Source organism: Helianthus annuus, chromosome 15 (genome assembly GCF_002127325.2).
Source record: "Helianthus annuus cultivar XRQ/B chromosome 15, HanXRQr2.0-SUNRISE, whole genome shotgun sequence".
In the NCBI taxonomy this organism is placed as follows: Eukaryota; Viridiplantae; Streptophyta; class Magnoliopsida; order Asterales; family Asteraceae; genus Helianthus; species Helianthus annuus.
In genome coordinates, this window is record NC_035447.2 from 129,570,508 (window position 1) to 129,582,387 (window position 11,880).

The 11,880-nt window shown below is 36.5% G+C and overlaps 1 protein-coding gene across 10 annotated transcripts; it reads left to right on the forward strand.

The window, feature by feature from the left end:
• Positions 1-3,553: 3,553 nt before the first annotated feature.
• Positions 3,554-9,137, forward strand: LOC110912436 (protein LHY). 10 transcript variants are annotated; one of them, XR_004881755.1, is made up of 10 exons: positions 3,554-3,692; positions 3,823-3,848; positions 4,897-5,000; positions 5,074-5,185; positions 5,386-5,447; positions 6,840-7,031; positions 7,106-8,344; positions 8,558-8,606; positions 8,721-8,780; positions 8,863-9,137. XR_004881755.1 is itself a non-coding variant. In XM_035984222.1 (8 exons), exons 3-7 carry the CDS (start codon positions 4,962-4,964, stop codon positions 8,333-8,335), a joined length of 1,635 nt encoding a protein of 544 aa, XP_035840115.1. In that variant the 5' UTR covers positions 3,554-3,692; positions 3,823-3,848; positions 4,897-4,961; the 3' UTR covers positions 8,336-8,344; positions 8,558-9,137. The 10 variants fall into 10 exon arrangements, 7 of the variants coding, with proteins under 7 accessions (XP_035840115.1, XP_022012833.1, XP_035840117.1 ...); XR_004881754.1 differs by having other exon boundaries at positions 8,558-8,780; XR_004881753.1 differs by having other exon boundaries at positions 8,721-9,137.
• The last annotated feature ends 2,743 nt before the right edge of the window (positions 9,138-11,880 follow it).

An 11,880-nucleotide genomic window follows, 5' to 3' on the forward strand; every position in this document is an offset into this window, starting at 1 on the left:
TGATGGCTGGGTTCCATGTTGATGACGAGGTCGAGGGATGCAGCTGACGTTGGACGTGAGACCTGCCGGCTTAAAGGATGTTGGGGGTCTTAGGGGATATAAGGGTAAAGATAATAAAGAACCCTAGATATATTTCTTATATCATATGCATAAGTACACTCTTTAAAGGAGTATTTTGACCTTTTAACTGTGTGAGTAACTTTCAGATGATACAAAAAATTGCACTCTAGTGAAGGTAAAACTTGGAGCCACATTTTCAACATATATATTAGTTGTCAATGCAGAAAGTCAACAATTTGTCAATTTAGGTTACTAACTTATATGGTTAGCGTAGGGAAGGTGTGTGTTTGGAAAAAGAATTTCACTCCTATCCAAACGACCCTAAACCAAAAAGGTTAAACGTAGCAAGAAAGGATATTGAACGAGTTTTTAGTGTCCACAAAAGTCGTTGAGGGTATAATTCGAAACTCTACACGACCAAACATCCTATAAAACATAGGAAAATAATGTATACTTACATATAAGGAACTGCATAGCCAAGATACCCACCACAACCTACTAGCGGATCTCATGAAGCACATTTCAAAAATCCACATACCCAACATCGACAACTAGTTTATTTTATTTACTTATAAACTTTTTACTAATGAAGTTTTAGTATTGTAATATTTTTTGTTAATGAAATCTAGTTTTTAGTTTATTTGTAATAGTTTTTCTTTATTTTAAACGTTTTACTTAAAAAAAAAAAAGATTTAGGGATTAATTGCTAATGATGCAAAATATGAACATTTCCATAGCTTAAGTTGATATGATGACAATGTACACGACCAAACTCTAAATGTCAGACATTTGACATTTACAAGTGCAACATGTCTGTCAATGAAACAATTGTACATAAAATCATGCCTATCATCATCATCATCCCATGAGTAGTTGTTCCAATTATTATGCACCAACCACGAGCAACGCTACATCTATATACATGAGTGCTTGATCCTAAAAATTTCAAGATTACTTGAGTCACTTCTATACCTGATATTGATTAAATGGGTTAAATAACAAATATCTTAGGCATCACAACATCTCTTAAACGACTTGATTGTCCAACTAATTCATACATTATCTATATGAATACAAATTATCTATATGAATACAAATTCTTGATGAATAGTGATTTGTTAATTTTTAAGTATTTATTTTTTATTTTTAGTGATATTTTATTTCTTATTCATTTACCTTAGTAATAAAATAGTAGTTTATAATTCTTGTTGTTTTTATGGTAGTATTTTATTTATTTAGCATTCAATTTGATTATTTGTTAACTTTTTGTAAAATTGTAAATCTAATATATGCCTATTTATTTTTTAAGGTTCCAAGTTATTTGCCCGTGCATTGTGATGGTACGTTACTACGAGCGTTGGGTCGGTATCGGTTTGATTTGTTGCAGTACCGGTACGATTTATATACTCGGTATAGAAATCAACATGTGTTGTTCTAACTGTATCAATCGATTCAGATTGTAACGATCCTGGTACCTATATTCATTTATCGTAACAGACAGAGTCGTAAAAATGAAAATCTTTTGAAAACGGAAACGATAAAAATGAATACAGGTATCGGTTCCAATGTTGTTTGGGACGGTAAGCCATCGTTAACTTGATTATTCGTTAACTTTTTGTTAAATTGTAAATCTACATCTATGTTTATTTATTTTTTAAGATTGCAAGTTATTTGCCAGCGCATTGTGATGGTACATTACCGCGGGCGTTGGATCGGTATCGGTTTGATTCGTTACAGTACCGATATGCTTTATGTGCTCGGTATAGAAATCAACATGTGTTGTTCGAACGGTATCAATCGATTCATATTGTCACGATACCGGTACCGATATTCATTTATCGTCACAGACAGAGTTGTAAAAATGAAAATCTTTTGAAAACGGAAACGATAAAATGAATATACGTATCGGTTCCAATGTTGTTTGGGATGGTACGCCATCTATTCAATATCAGTTCATCGAAAGAAAAAAACAACAAAGATAAATACTGGTACCGAACTGATGTTGTTCATTCGATTTTGATTTGGGACGGTACGCCAGTTTATCGAAAAAAAACAATAAAAATAAATACAGGTACCGAACTGATGTTGTTCATTCGGTTTCAATTCGGTTCACTACGATATCTATGATCAAACAAGAAACCATAAAAAGTAATAAATAACGGTACTGATGTTATTCGGTTCGGTACGGTACGGTATGGTAGCGATATGATCTTAACTTATTGAAAGCAAAACAATAAAAATAAATACCAGTATTCGATACAAATATTGTTCAGTTGGTTTGGATTCGGTTTGGTACGATAGCGGCACAATAGTAGTTTTCAAAAAAGTTTATATGGCAATGGTGAAAAAATATACATAGGACGCAAACGAACTAAACCGATATTAACTTCAACTGAACATCGGTACCGGTATCGATTTCGCTTTTATTGTTTTCGATCGATGTAAGGTTTTCTCTTTCGTTTACTACAACGAGTGCCAGTATTGTAACGAACCGAATAGAAACCGAATGAATTCCCGCCGCGAAGCGCGGGGGAATATCACTCGTTTATATAACAAATATAAGGTTTATGTCATATACTAAAACACGAGTCTCGAAAACATCATGAAAGATAAAAATTTTAACACTACACGATAAAAAGGCGATAAAAGAGTGTGTATGAAATAGAAGGTAAACGGACAAAAAAAAAGTACGCCATTATCTTTTTAATAGAAATAAAAATAAGAGTTAAATGTCATTTTAGTCTTTGTGGATTTGGCCATTTTACCAGTTTAGTCCAAAGGTTTGAAATGTTTGCCATTTTAGTCAAAATAGTTTCAAGCGTTGCCATTTTAGTCTACTGGGTTAACTCCGTCCATTTTTTAATATGATCGAATTGCCCTTCTAGTTAACAAAATTACATTTAAAATGAAACCAACTGGGGTAGCCCAGTTGGCCACCGACACCCACCTCTTCCCAAAGGTACCGAGTTCGAGTCTTGGGAGTGGCATATGTCGCCTAGGGTAAGAACTCGGCATGGGGAAGTCACCGCGGAGCTAGCTTGGTCGGGTAGCGGCTCCCGGAGTGAGATCACTCCGGCGGTTGGGAGGACCGTGCACTATCCCCCCACCCCCCAATTACATTTAAAATGACCAAAATGTCCTTCTAATTAACAAAATAAAAGTATGGAGTTAACTCAGTGGACTAAAATGTCAACGTTTAAAACTATTTGGACTAAAATAGTATCGTTTTAAACCTTTAGACTAAACTAACAAAATAACCCAAATTATAGGAACTAAAATGACATTTAACTCTAAAAATAAAATAAATATAAAGTAATTACACACGTCATCCGCTGAGCTAGTTGGAGGCTGGAGGAACTTGTGGTGGAGATTTGATCAAGTGTGAATAAAAAGCGCATGGGTGGTGGTTACCCACCACTAATATCTCTCCACGTGTCAATCAATCTGACTCCCGTGATAGATTCCAGCCTCAAATTAAAAACCCTTTTATTTCCCAAACAAGTAAAAAAGTCAAGACCCTCATTTGTTTGTGGCTCACATTCCCCCAAAATTCCAACAGATTTATTATTTTTATTGTTATTATTGCCTGATGGAAGTTATACGATGATCATGATCAGATTCTAGATCGAACGGTGAGTATGTAATTATGTATCAGTTTCGATACATCTGCTACAGTTTTTAGGGTTTATAAGTTTTATAACTGCTCTGTTTTGTTTTCAACTGATTGAAGCTCCTTTTTTCATTTTTTAATGATTTTTGTAGGTTTTCACATCATCCGGCTCGTTTCGGTAAGGATTTTACAGTTGATTATTACTATTGTTTTCGGATGTTACACAGAATTGAAGAGTTTGTGTGTGTGTGTGTTTGGTGATTGAATTTCTCTGTAAATAGGTAGAGGTATGTATGTGTATCAGTTGTGATCTCACTAGAATGAACATGTGGCAATTCCTGACCTATTTATTTAAGACAAGATTAAACATGTTTAATAAAAAAGTACACTATGTTATTTTTTTTTTTAATTTTTATAAGAATGATTAAAATTAGGAGGCAAGGCTCTATCATTTCTCCTTCTTGGTACATAAGAATAAGATATAAAGTAGTTAAACGAGTTGTATTCATGTTTGATGTTTGTGTTAAACTGATTCGTCTTTGACCTGATTAACATGATTAGACCTGTTTTGCCGGTCCTAGCTTGGAATCAAAATATATATCAGGCTGACAGAATTATGCAACAGAAACTAACTATATAACTATAACTGGTAGTTGTCAATAGCGTTGGTAGCGCCCGCTATAGCGAATAGCGTAGCATATAGGCGAAGGGTCGCTGGTCTGTAGCGATAAATAGTGGGGGTTTTATTTTTATTTCTTTTATTTAGATGATTAGTGATAACGTATTTTAGCACTTTTATACATATTTGCTTATTGGTGTGTTAAAGATAGTTAAAAAAACAAAAATTCTACCCCTTTATCACTAAACATGAAATAGCGCGCGCTATTTCGTCGCTATTGCTACGTAGCATATCGGGTAGCCTGTCACTATGGTCCGCTATTCGCCATTGACAACTATGAGCTGACTACTCTAATACTCTTGATTTTAACAGTTAAAGAAAACATCGCTATGACAGTGTGGTTAATGATTAAATTTCTCTTTTAACAGATGAGGTATGTGTATCAGTTGTGTTCTCACTACAATGAACACATGAATAAAATATATATAGGAGACTATATATCAAAACATATATTGATGTATTTGAATGTTCATATCAGTTAATTAGTATGTCGTCTTTGTTTCTCTCCATGATCGAACTTATGCTTTTGTTACATTGTCTTTTGCAGTAGCGATGAAAGAAAGCGTTTGTATGTCCTATTTGTTGCGGAGTATTTGAAGCCGGTGTCACTAGATGGAATCCTGCTCCTCTTGGGAAAAACTCAACATCAAGGTAATTTTTATTTTATACCAAAATCATGAATCTTATGGATGTTTTCTGTGAATTACAATCGAATTTATTCCAGACTAGAAAACCCTATACAATAACAAAACAACGTGAACGATGGACAGAAGATGAGCATAATAGTTTTTTAGAAGCCCTGAAACTATATGGGCGAGCTTGGCAACGGATAGAAGGTACCAAGGGTTTATGGAATCTTTCAATCCTTGCCTTTAATTTCTCAAAAAAGAACCTTATTCAGTTACTCTTGGTTCATGCATCTGCAAATTTTATTTGGTTTCCTCCCTTGATGTGATTTTGTTGACACCCTTTGTCACCAACGTACGTATGATAACCTTTAATTGATTGGGAACGTTCTTTTACGTTGCTAATGCAGAACACATAGGAACCAAGACTGCCGTGCAAATCAGAAGCCATGCGCAAAAGTTCTTTACAAAGGTTCGTCATTTAGTTTCTTTTGCATATGTGTTTTATATTCCCCTTACCTGCTCAAGAAGAGTACATCTGATATGTTCTAAACTTGAAATTAACAACATTAATCAGATTTATAATATAGTTTTTTTTTTTTTGTTTGTTACAACTAGCTTTGTAACAAAACTTCCCTTTGTAACTAGCTTTATTACATGACCTCCCTTAAGAGGTGAAAGTTTTAAGAATTTGCATCACTGGCTTATATAGTTGGAAGTGGAGACGGGTTGACGGGTTAGAAGCAAACTGGATCGGGTATGCATTTGGGTTGGACAAAATGGATAGTTGAAGGCCATGTCCTTTGTTGCAGTTTCTTATTATACTTCTTTAGTTGTACTCTCTGCAGTTTCATTAGTACTTAGCATCTATTTTATTCCCTAAAATAGATCATGGTTATAATGGTCAGTTTGTTTCATTTGTGTGTATATATATATAAAACGTTGTGATATCAATGGACAGTGAGTTTATGTTTGAGAAAATAAATTTTGTTGTTTTATCTCTTGAGTGTGAGTTTATCTCTTTAGTTGTGTTTATGACTGAGTTTTTCAAAGGATGTTTTATGAATGTGTTCTTTTTAAAACATACCATGAAGCTGTCTTTCTATGTCTTTTAATCGCCTCTTCTCTAAAATCTATCGTATAATTAAGGTCTCCTGTCTACATGTGGAGCCGAAATCTGAGTCGGTGTTATGTGAGCTTTCAGCTGATACCAACCCTGTTCTTTTATCGTTATTATTTATACTTCGTTTAAATGTACAACGCCCCTTATGAGTATAATCAAGTAAGTTTCCTGGAAGTCTTATATCTATTAGTCAAATTATATTAAACATATATTGTTCCTTGTTTTTTCCCTAAAAACTACATGCCCACTGTCATTCTATCTGTAATTTTAACTCAGTCGCGTTTGATAAAGTTTTCTCTTCATAGCAATTGGTTTCTCCAGCTTCCATGTTTAGTATGTTGCTTTAGTCAGCTTAAAAAACTGGCAAATTACAATAGCGGTTATCGGGCCTTCCAAAACAGCGGTCAAGAATAGTGGAATCGCTATTATTGGCGCTATTGATCGATGTGACCGTTATTTTAGATGCCTTGGTTGATGTGGACTCGGATGAAGATTTCATGGCTTACGATTAGATCATGTTTCAAATAGTGGCACTTTTGAGTTTTTACTTTTAATATTACTATTAATATTATATATCTGTATATATAAATTCTGCATGATATAAAATTACCGATATCCCACCACGATAACCTATATCTCAAATATCGGCCCTTGACTGCTATAACTGCATAGAATTCTTAGCACACGGGTTATATGTGATATATAATTTGGCTTACCGTAATTTCCTTTTAATTCTAATAGTTGGAGAAAGAGGCTGGTGCTAAAGGTGTTCCAATAGGACAGGCGCTTGACCTGGAAATTCCTCCTCCACGCCCTAAACGGAAACCGAATTATCCTTACCCTAGAAACACTCATACACGCGAGCCAGAAAAGCCACCAACTTCAGTTTCTTCGTTGCAAGTACCGAATCTCGAGACAAAACCACTCCCTGAGGTATACATATTTTATTCGCATATTCACTTGCTATCGCTCGTATGTGCGCTTCATCAGTTTCTTTCCATTCTCAGAAAACCAGCTACACAGAGAATCCGGAAAATGAAAAAACCGTACCAAATGAAAATTTCAACACCGTTGAAACCGGAGAGCAAGATGGTGTAGTTGACGGCACACACTTTGCACATGAAAATATCGTTCAAGGTCAATATTCTGATAAGCCTGTGAGTTTAATAAACCATATACAGAGTAAGCAGACGTACCCAAGGCATGTTCCTGTACAAGTTGTAGATGTACATCAAGACGTTAGGGCAAAAACTAGCGTTCCCGATCCCGCTAACCTATTAGTTAACATAGCAACAGCATCTGCAAGTAGTGTGCAAAATCTTAACAGTACCCTTGATAATCAAGAGAATTACAAATCGTTTCTCGATGTTTCATCGACTATTTCTAGTGTCCTTGTTTCTTCTCTGCTGCAAAATCCTGCCGCCTACGCTGCAGCAAGCTTTGCAGCTAAATTTTATCATCCTGCTAATACCGCAGAAGCTTCCTCTGCAGATTCGTATTCAAGAGATCAGTTGAACCCCGAGGCTACTCCTAGCATGGCTGCCATTGCTGCTGCTACTGTAGCAGCCGCAACTGCATGGTGGTCAGCTCATGGTCCGCTTCCGGTTTGTACTCTTTTTTACCCTGGCGGTTATTTTCAGACGCCAATGGAAGAAAATCAAGTAAGAGTAGCCGATACCAGAAGAGAAAAGGCGGCTCCTTCAGAAGGTGTCATGCAAGAAGAGAAGACGGATATCGAAGAAGATCTTCATGATTCAAACAAAACTAACATTGGAAAACAGATTGACCGGTCTTCTTGTGGTTCAAACACTAGTTCCAGCAGTGAACCTGTTTCAGAAAAGCATGGGAAAGAAGCAGAAGAAACTAAAGGGTCAGATGTTAAGGAGTCTATTATTAGCCCAAACGAAACATGTAAAGGGGTCTCCGAAGAGGCAAGTTACTCTAACCCATGTCACATCTTCTGGAAACTAGAAACGGAGATGGATCGACAGCGTATAAACAAGAACAGTGAGTTAGACCTAAACAGAATGAGTCAAGAACCAGGGGAGAGCAACGGTTTTGTAGGTGAAGAAGGGGTATTGAGAATGGGATTGGGGAGCGTGAAGGTGAACGCTCGTCATATGGGATTCAGACCGTACAAGAGGTGTTCGGTTGAGGCTAAAGAACGCTGCAAGATCGTGACAGGTGATGAAAAAAGCCCAAAGAGAATGTGTTTGGGAACCGAGGCTTCAAATTGATACAGGAAGGTTGTGTGTTGTATATTTTATAAGCCTAGTCTTAAACCTCTCCAAACGTTTTCGTGGTATATAATCTTTTTTACATTTTTAGCTGAAGGTGCAGTATAGATTATAATGTATTGGATATAGTTCTTTGGAGAAGGAAAACTTTCAACTTGTGCATATTTTGAACATTAACTTTTAATAAAAAGAGCGACTTATGGTCCTCAAATGATAATACAGGTTGTATATACTTCGAGCGCAAAGGCCCAAGTCTCAAATGAATGGCCAGGTAAGTAAGATGATTATTTGTCTATGCTTCCTCTCATTAAAAATCTGAAAAATTATTCTATAGTTTGATTAATGTGGTTGAGGTTAATATACATTGCATATATTCCTGGGCAAGGGCATATAAGCTCTACAGGTAGCTCGATCGTCAAAAGGTACACGAGAGTTTTGAGGACAGGTTAGTTATCTGCTGCTTCTTTTCCTATGTTATGTTGTAAGGGCATTGCAATGCAGCCTCAAGAAATATCAATTTAAATCAGTGCCCATGATGGAGAACCCTGAGTAGATGAACGGTCGAGGTTTGGGGCATATCAACGATCCAAACCTATATTCTCCTACTACCCAATCCTATTTGTATCACAATCCAGGCATGTTCCCAAAATACAACCAGAGCCGTCAAAGAAAAAAAGAAACAAAAATGATAATCAAGAATGTCCGGCAATGAGCAAGTATTTTGTGGGGAATGGTTGAGGAAACACGAGCGTTTTGTAATATTTCGGAGGATCCAATAAAAGGTTACATTTTTTATTACAAACCCTATATATCTATATATTTAATTCCTTTCAAAAAAAATATATATATATTTAATGAAATATGTTTTAGTTATTTATTTATTTTTCTATGAATGTATCTAATGCACAAACGGGTCAAATTTTTGGAACTATGTTACCAAAAGATTTCACCTGTTACCCAAAAGTAGATTCAGTTAGTTTGAACTTTGAAGTGGATGGACATGAATAAAAAGCTCTCAAATTTCAACAGTATTTACAATAACGCCTACATCTATCAGCCAAGTGGGACAAGTGACGCCGAAGTTTTAAAGACGGCTTATGCAAGACACATGACCAAATTTAAAGGACCGCTTACCCCACGTCCTAGCCTTGGGATATTGTAAAAAAGTGTCCAAAGTGGACACCCGAGGTTGCATTGATGAAAAGGTCCAATACATGCCATTGGTTCAGATGAGTTTTGCAACATTAACATTAACAATGATCCCATCCTCTTTGACGAGGACGAAATACAAGAAACTCAATGCCCAATCGGGAGGGACAAAGTGAGATGGAAAGCTTCATCGTCAAAGAAAGCTCCCGAAGGGTTCTCCAAATTGGATAACTTGATGAGTCACCTCGTCGAATTTAACAACATACAAAAGGAGAAGCTAAAGATTAAAAAAAATATGTTGAACAAGCGGCCGAGAGGGAGATGGAGAGGTCTCGCTAGAGAAAGAAGCAGCCTAGAGGCAAAATTTCAAGACCTCAACGTCGAACACCGATAATCTTCCGCCTCTAGAAGGTGAACCGGGGGAAAGTCGAAGCAAAACATTTCAAGAATACTTGGTCTTATTTAGTTATTTATTATAATTTGCAGTTTATTTTTTTTAATTAAGTAGTTTATTAATGAAAAAGTATTTTATTTAATTACTGAATTTATAATTTTATTTTAATTATTAAATACTTAAAATAATATAAAAAGAGAGGGATGATTGGGGTGAAAGGTGTGGGTGCGGGGAGTGATGCGGCAAATGAGTTTGCCTCGCAGGAACACCGCCGTCATCAACCTAGACACCTCATGGGGGAGTGAATTCGGGGAGTATTCACCCCATGGAGGAAAGAGGAGGGAAGAGTAGAGAGGGTTGTGTATAGTTGGCCCCACTATCTTCCAATCAATCATACATTTTTTTTAAGACCGAACGTAGTGAGGCGTTTTTCGCCCCGAATTCCGCCCGAAAAGCCGGCACCTCCGCCCCCGTGGGCGTGTTTGGCCAATTTTTTGTGTGGCGTGTTTTAAATAACGCTATAGGGGCAAGGTTTTGACCAATCAGATTCATTTCCATTTTTGTAAAACCAATCAAATTTTTTTGATGTTTTATTTATTTAATTTTATTACAAACATAATGCCCCACAATGTCCACATCCCCACTACACCCATTTTAGAAAACGCCCAATAATGCCCCATTGCTGACTGGGCTGTCGCATGACGCAAAACGCCCAAGGGTGAATCATGCCCACTACGTAGGGTCTAAATGGTTTGGGCGAAACCATCCTTTGTGATTAAGGGCAAGAAGAGAGTTGGAGAGGGAACTTGAGATGACAAGAAATCATTAGTGGGAACTCAAGGGGTGACCACCCCTCTCACCCTTAGGCCGGTGGGTGTGGCTTAGCGTCACCCTGCCACCTCAGCCACCATAGCGCCCTGGGGCGCCACCGACCACACCGCCGCTGTTGGGGGGGGGGGTCATGGCCCTTCCGCCAGCACGTTAACGAGCAATTTTTAGGAGATCGAGGTGAGAATGGTCAAAATGGCCGTTTTTTGGAGTTTTGTTGGCTGATTTGCAAGTTTTTTTGGAGGGAAGAGGTATGCTTTGCAGGTTTCATGGCTTATGGGAGAAGGTAGGTGGTGAGGTGTGAAGAGGTATGAGGGAGAAGACAGTTGTCTTTCTTTTGCAGGTTTTAAAGGGTTTTTAAAAAGGAATTTTAAAAAGGTTTTGTTTTTTTTAATGGGCTTTTGTTTTGGTGTATTTTTTTGTTTTTAAAAAGGTTTTGTGGAATATTAAAAAGGTTTTGTTTTGGCTACAAAGTCTATTTTTCCTACAAAGTGTAAAAAGTCATAAAACATCATAATGTCAACCATAAAACACACCTAAAATCCACAAATAACAAAATGAAGATTACTAAAACGTCATATTTGTGGGTCTTGTGTTGTGTTTTGGATCATAAAGCTTTAATTATCGAATGACTAATATTAGTGTATTCTATGTTGTGTTTTATATTCAAAGTTCTACGATGGTGTGTTTGAAGTTTTATGGACTGTTAGGGTTTGGATATTGTAGTTTAGTGATGTTCACTCTGTTATTTGTGGGGGTTTAGTGTGTTTTATGGCTGAAATGGTGGTGTTTTATGACTTTGTACACTTTATAGGAAAAATTGACTTTGTAGCCGAACCTCACCCTTATTTAGTGGCATATAAATTAAAAAAATAAAAAAATATAAATAAAAATAATAATAATAATTAGGTAATAATGATGGGGGCTCTATATCACACCCTACAAGTTAAAGGAAAAGGCTTTAAAGCCCCCTGTATGACGTGCCGTTAACGTGACGCTGAGGTGGCGATATAAAGCCCCTAATGACTTTATACCACACCCTCCAGCCTTATGATAATGGTGAGGGATGAGTGTAATAATACTTATTTTTGTATTAAATAAGTAAATAAAAAAGTGTGAGAGATGAGTGATGAGTGGTATATGGGTTTCCAAGTACAAGTTGAATTCATATTTT

What these genes read in the sequence shown, in the direction of transcription:
- LOC110912436 (XM_022157141.2), top strand. Translation starts at nt 4,962, where the DNA reads ATGGAATCCTGCTCCTCTTGGGAAAAACTCAACATCAAG. An exon ending in CGCAAAAGTTCTTTACAAAG is followed by an intron (nt 5,448 to 6,839) that starts GTTCGTCATTTA and finishes TAATTCTAATAG; the next exon opens with TTGGAGAAAGAGGCTGGTGC. An exon ending in AGACAAAACCACTCCCTGAG is followed by an intron (nt 7,032 to 7,105) that starts GTATACATATTT and finishes TTCCATTCTCAG; the next exon opens with AAAACCAGCTACACAGAGAA.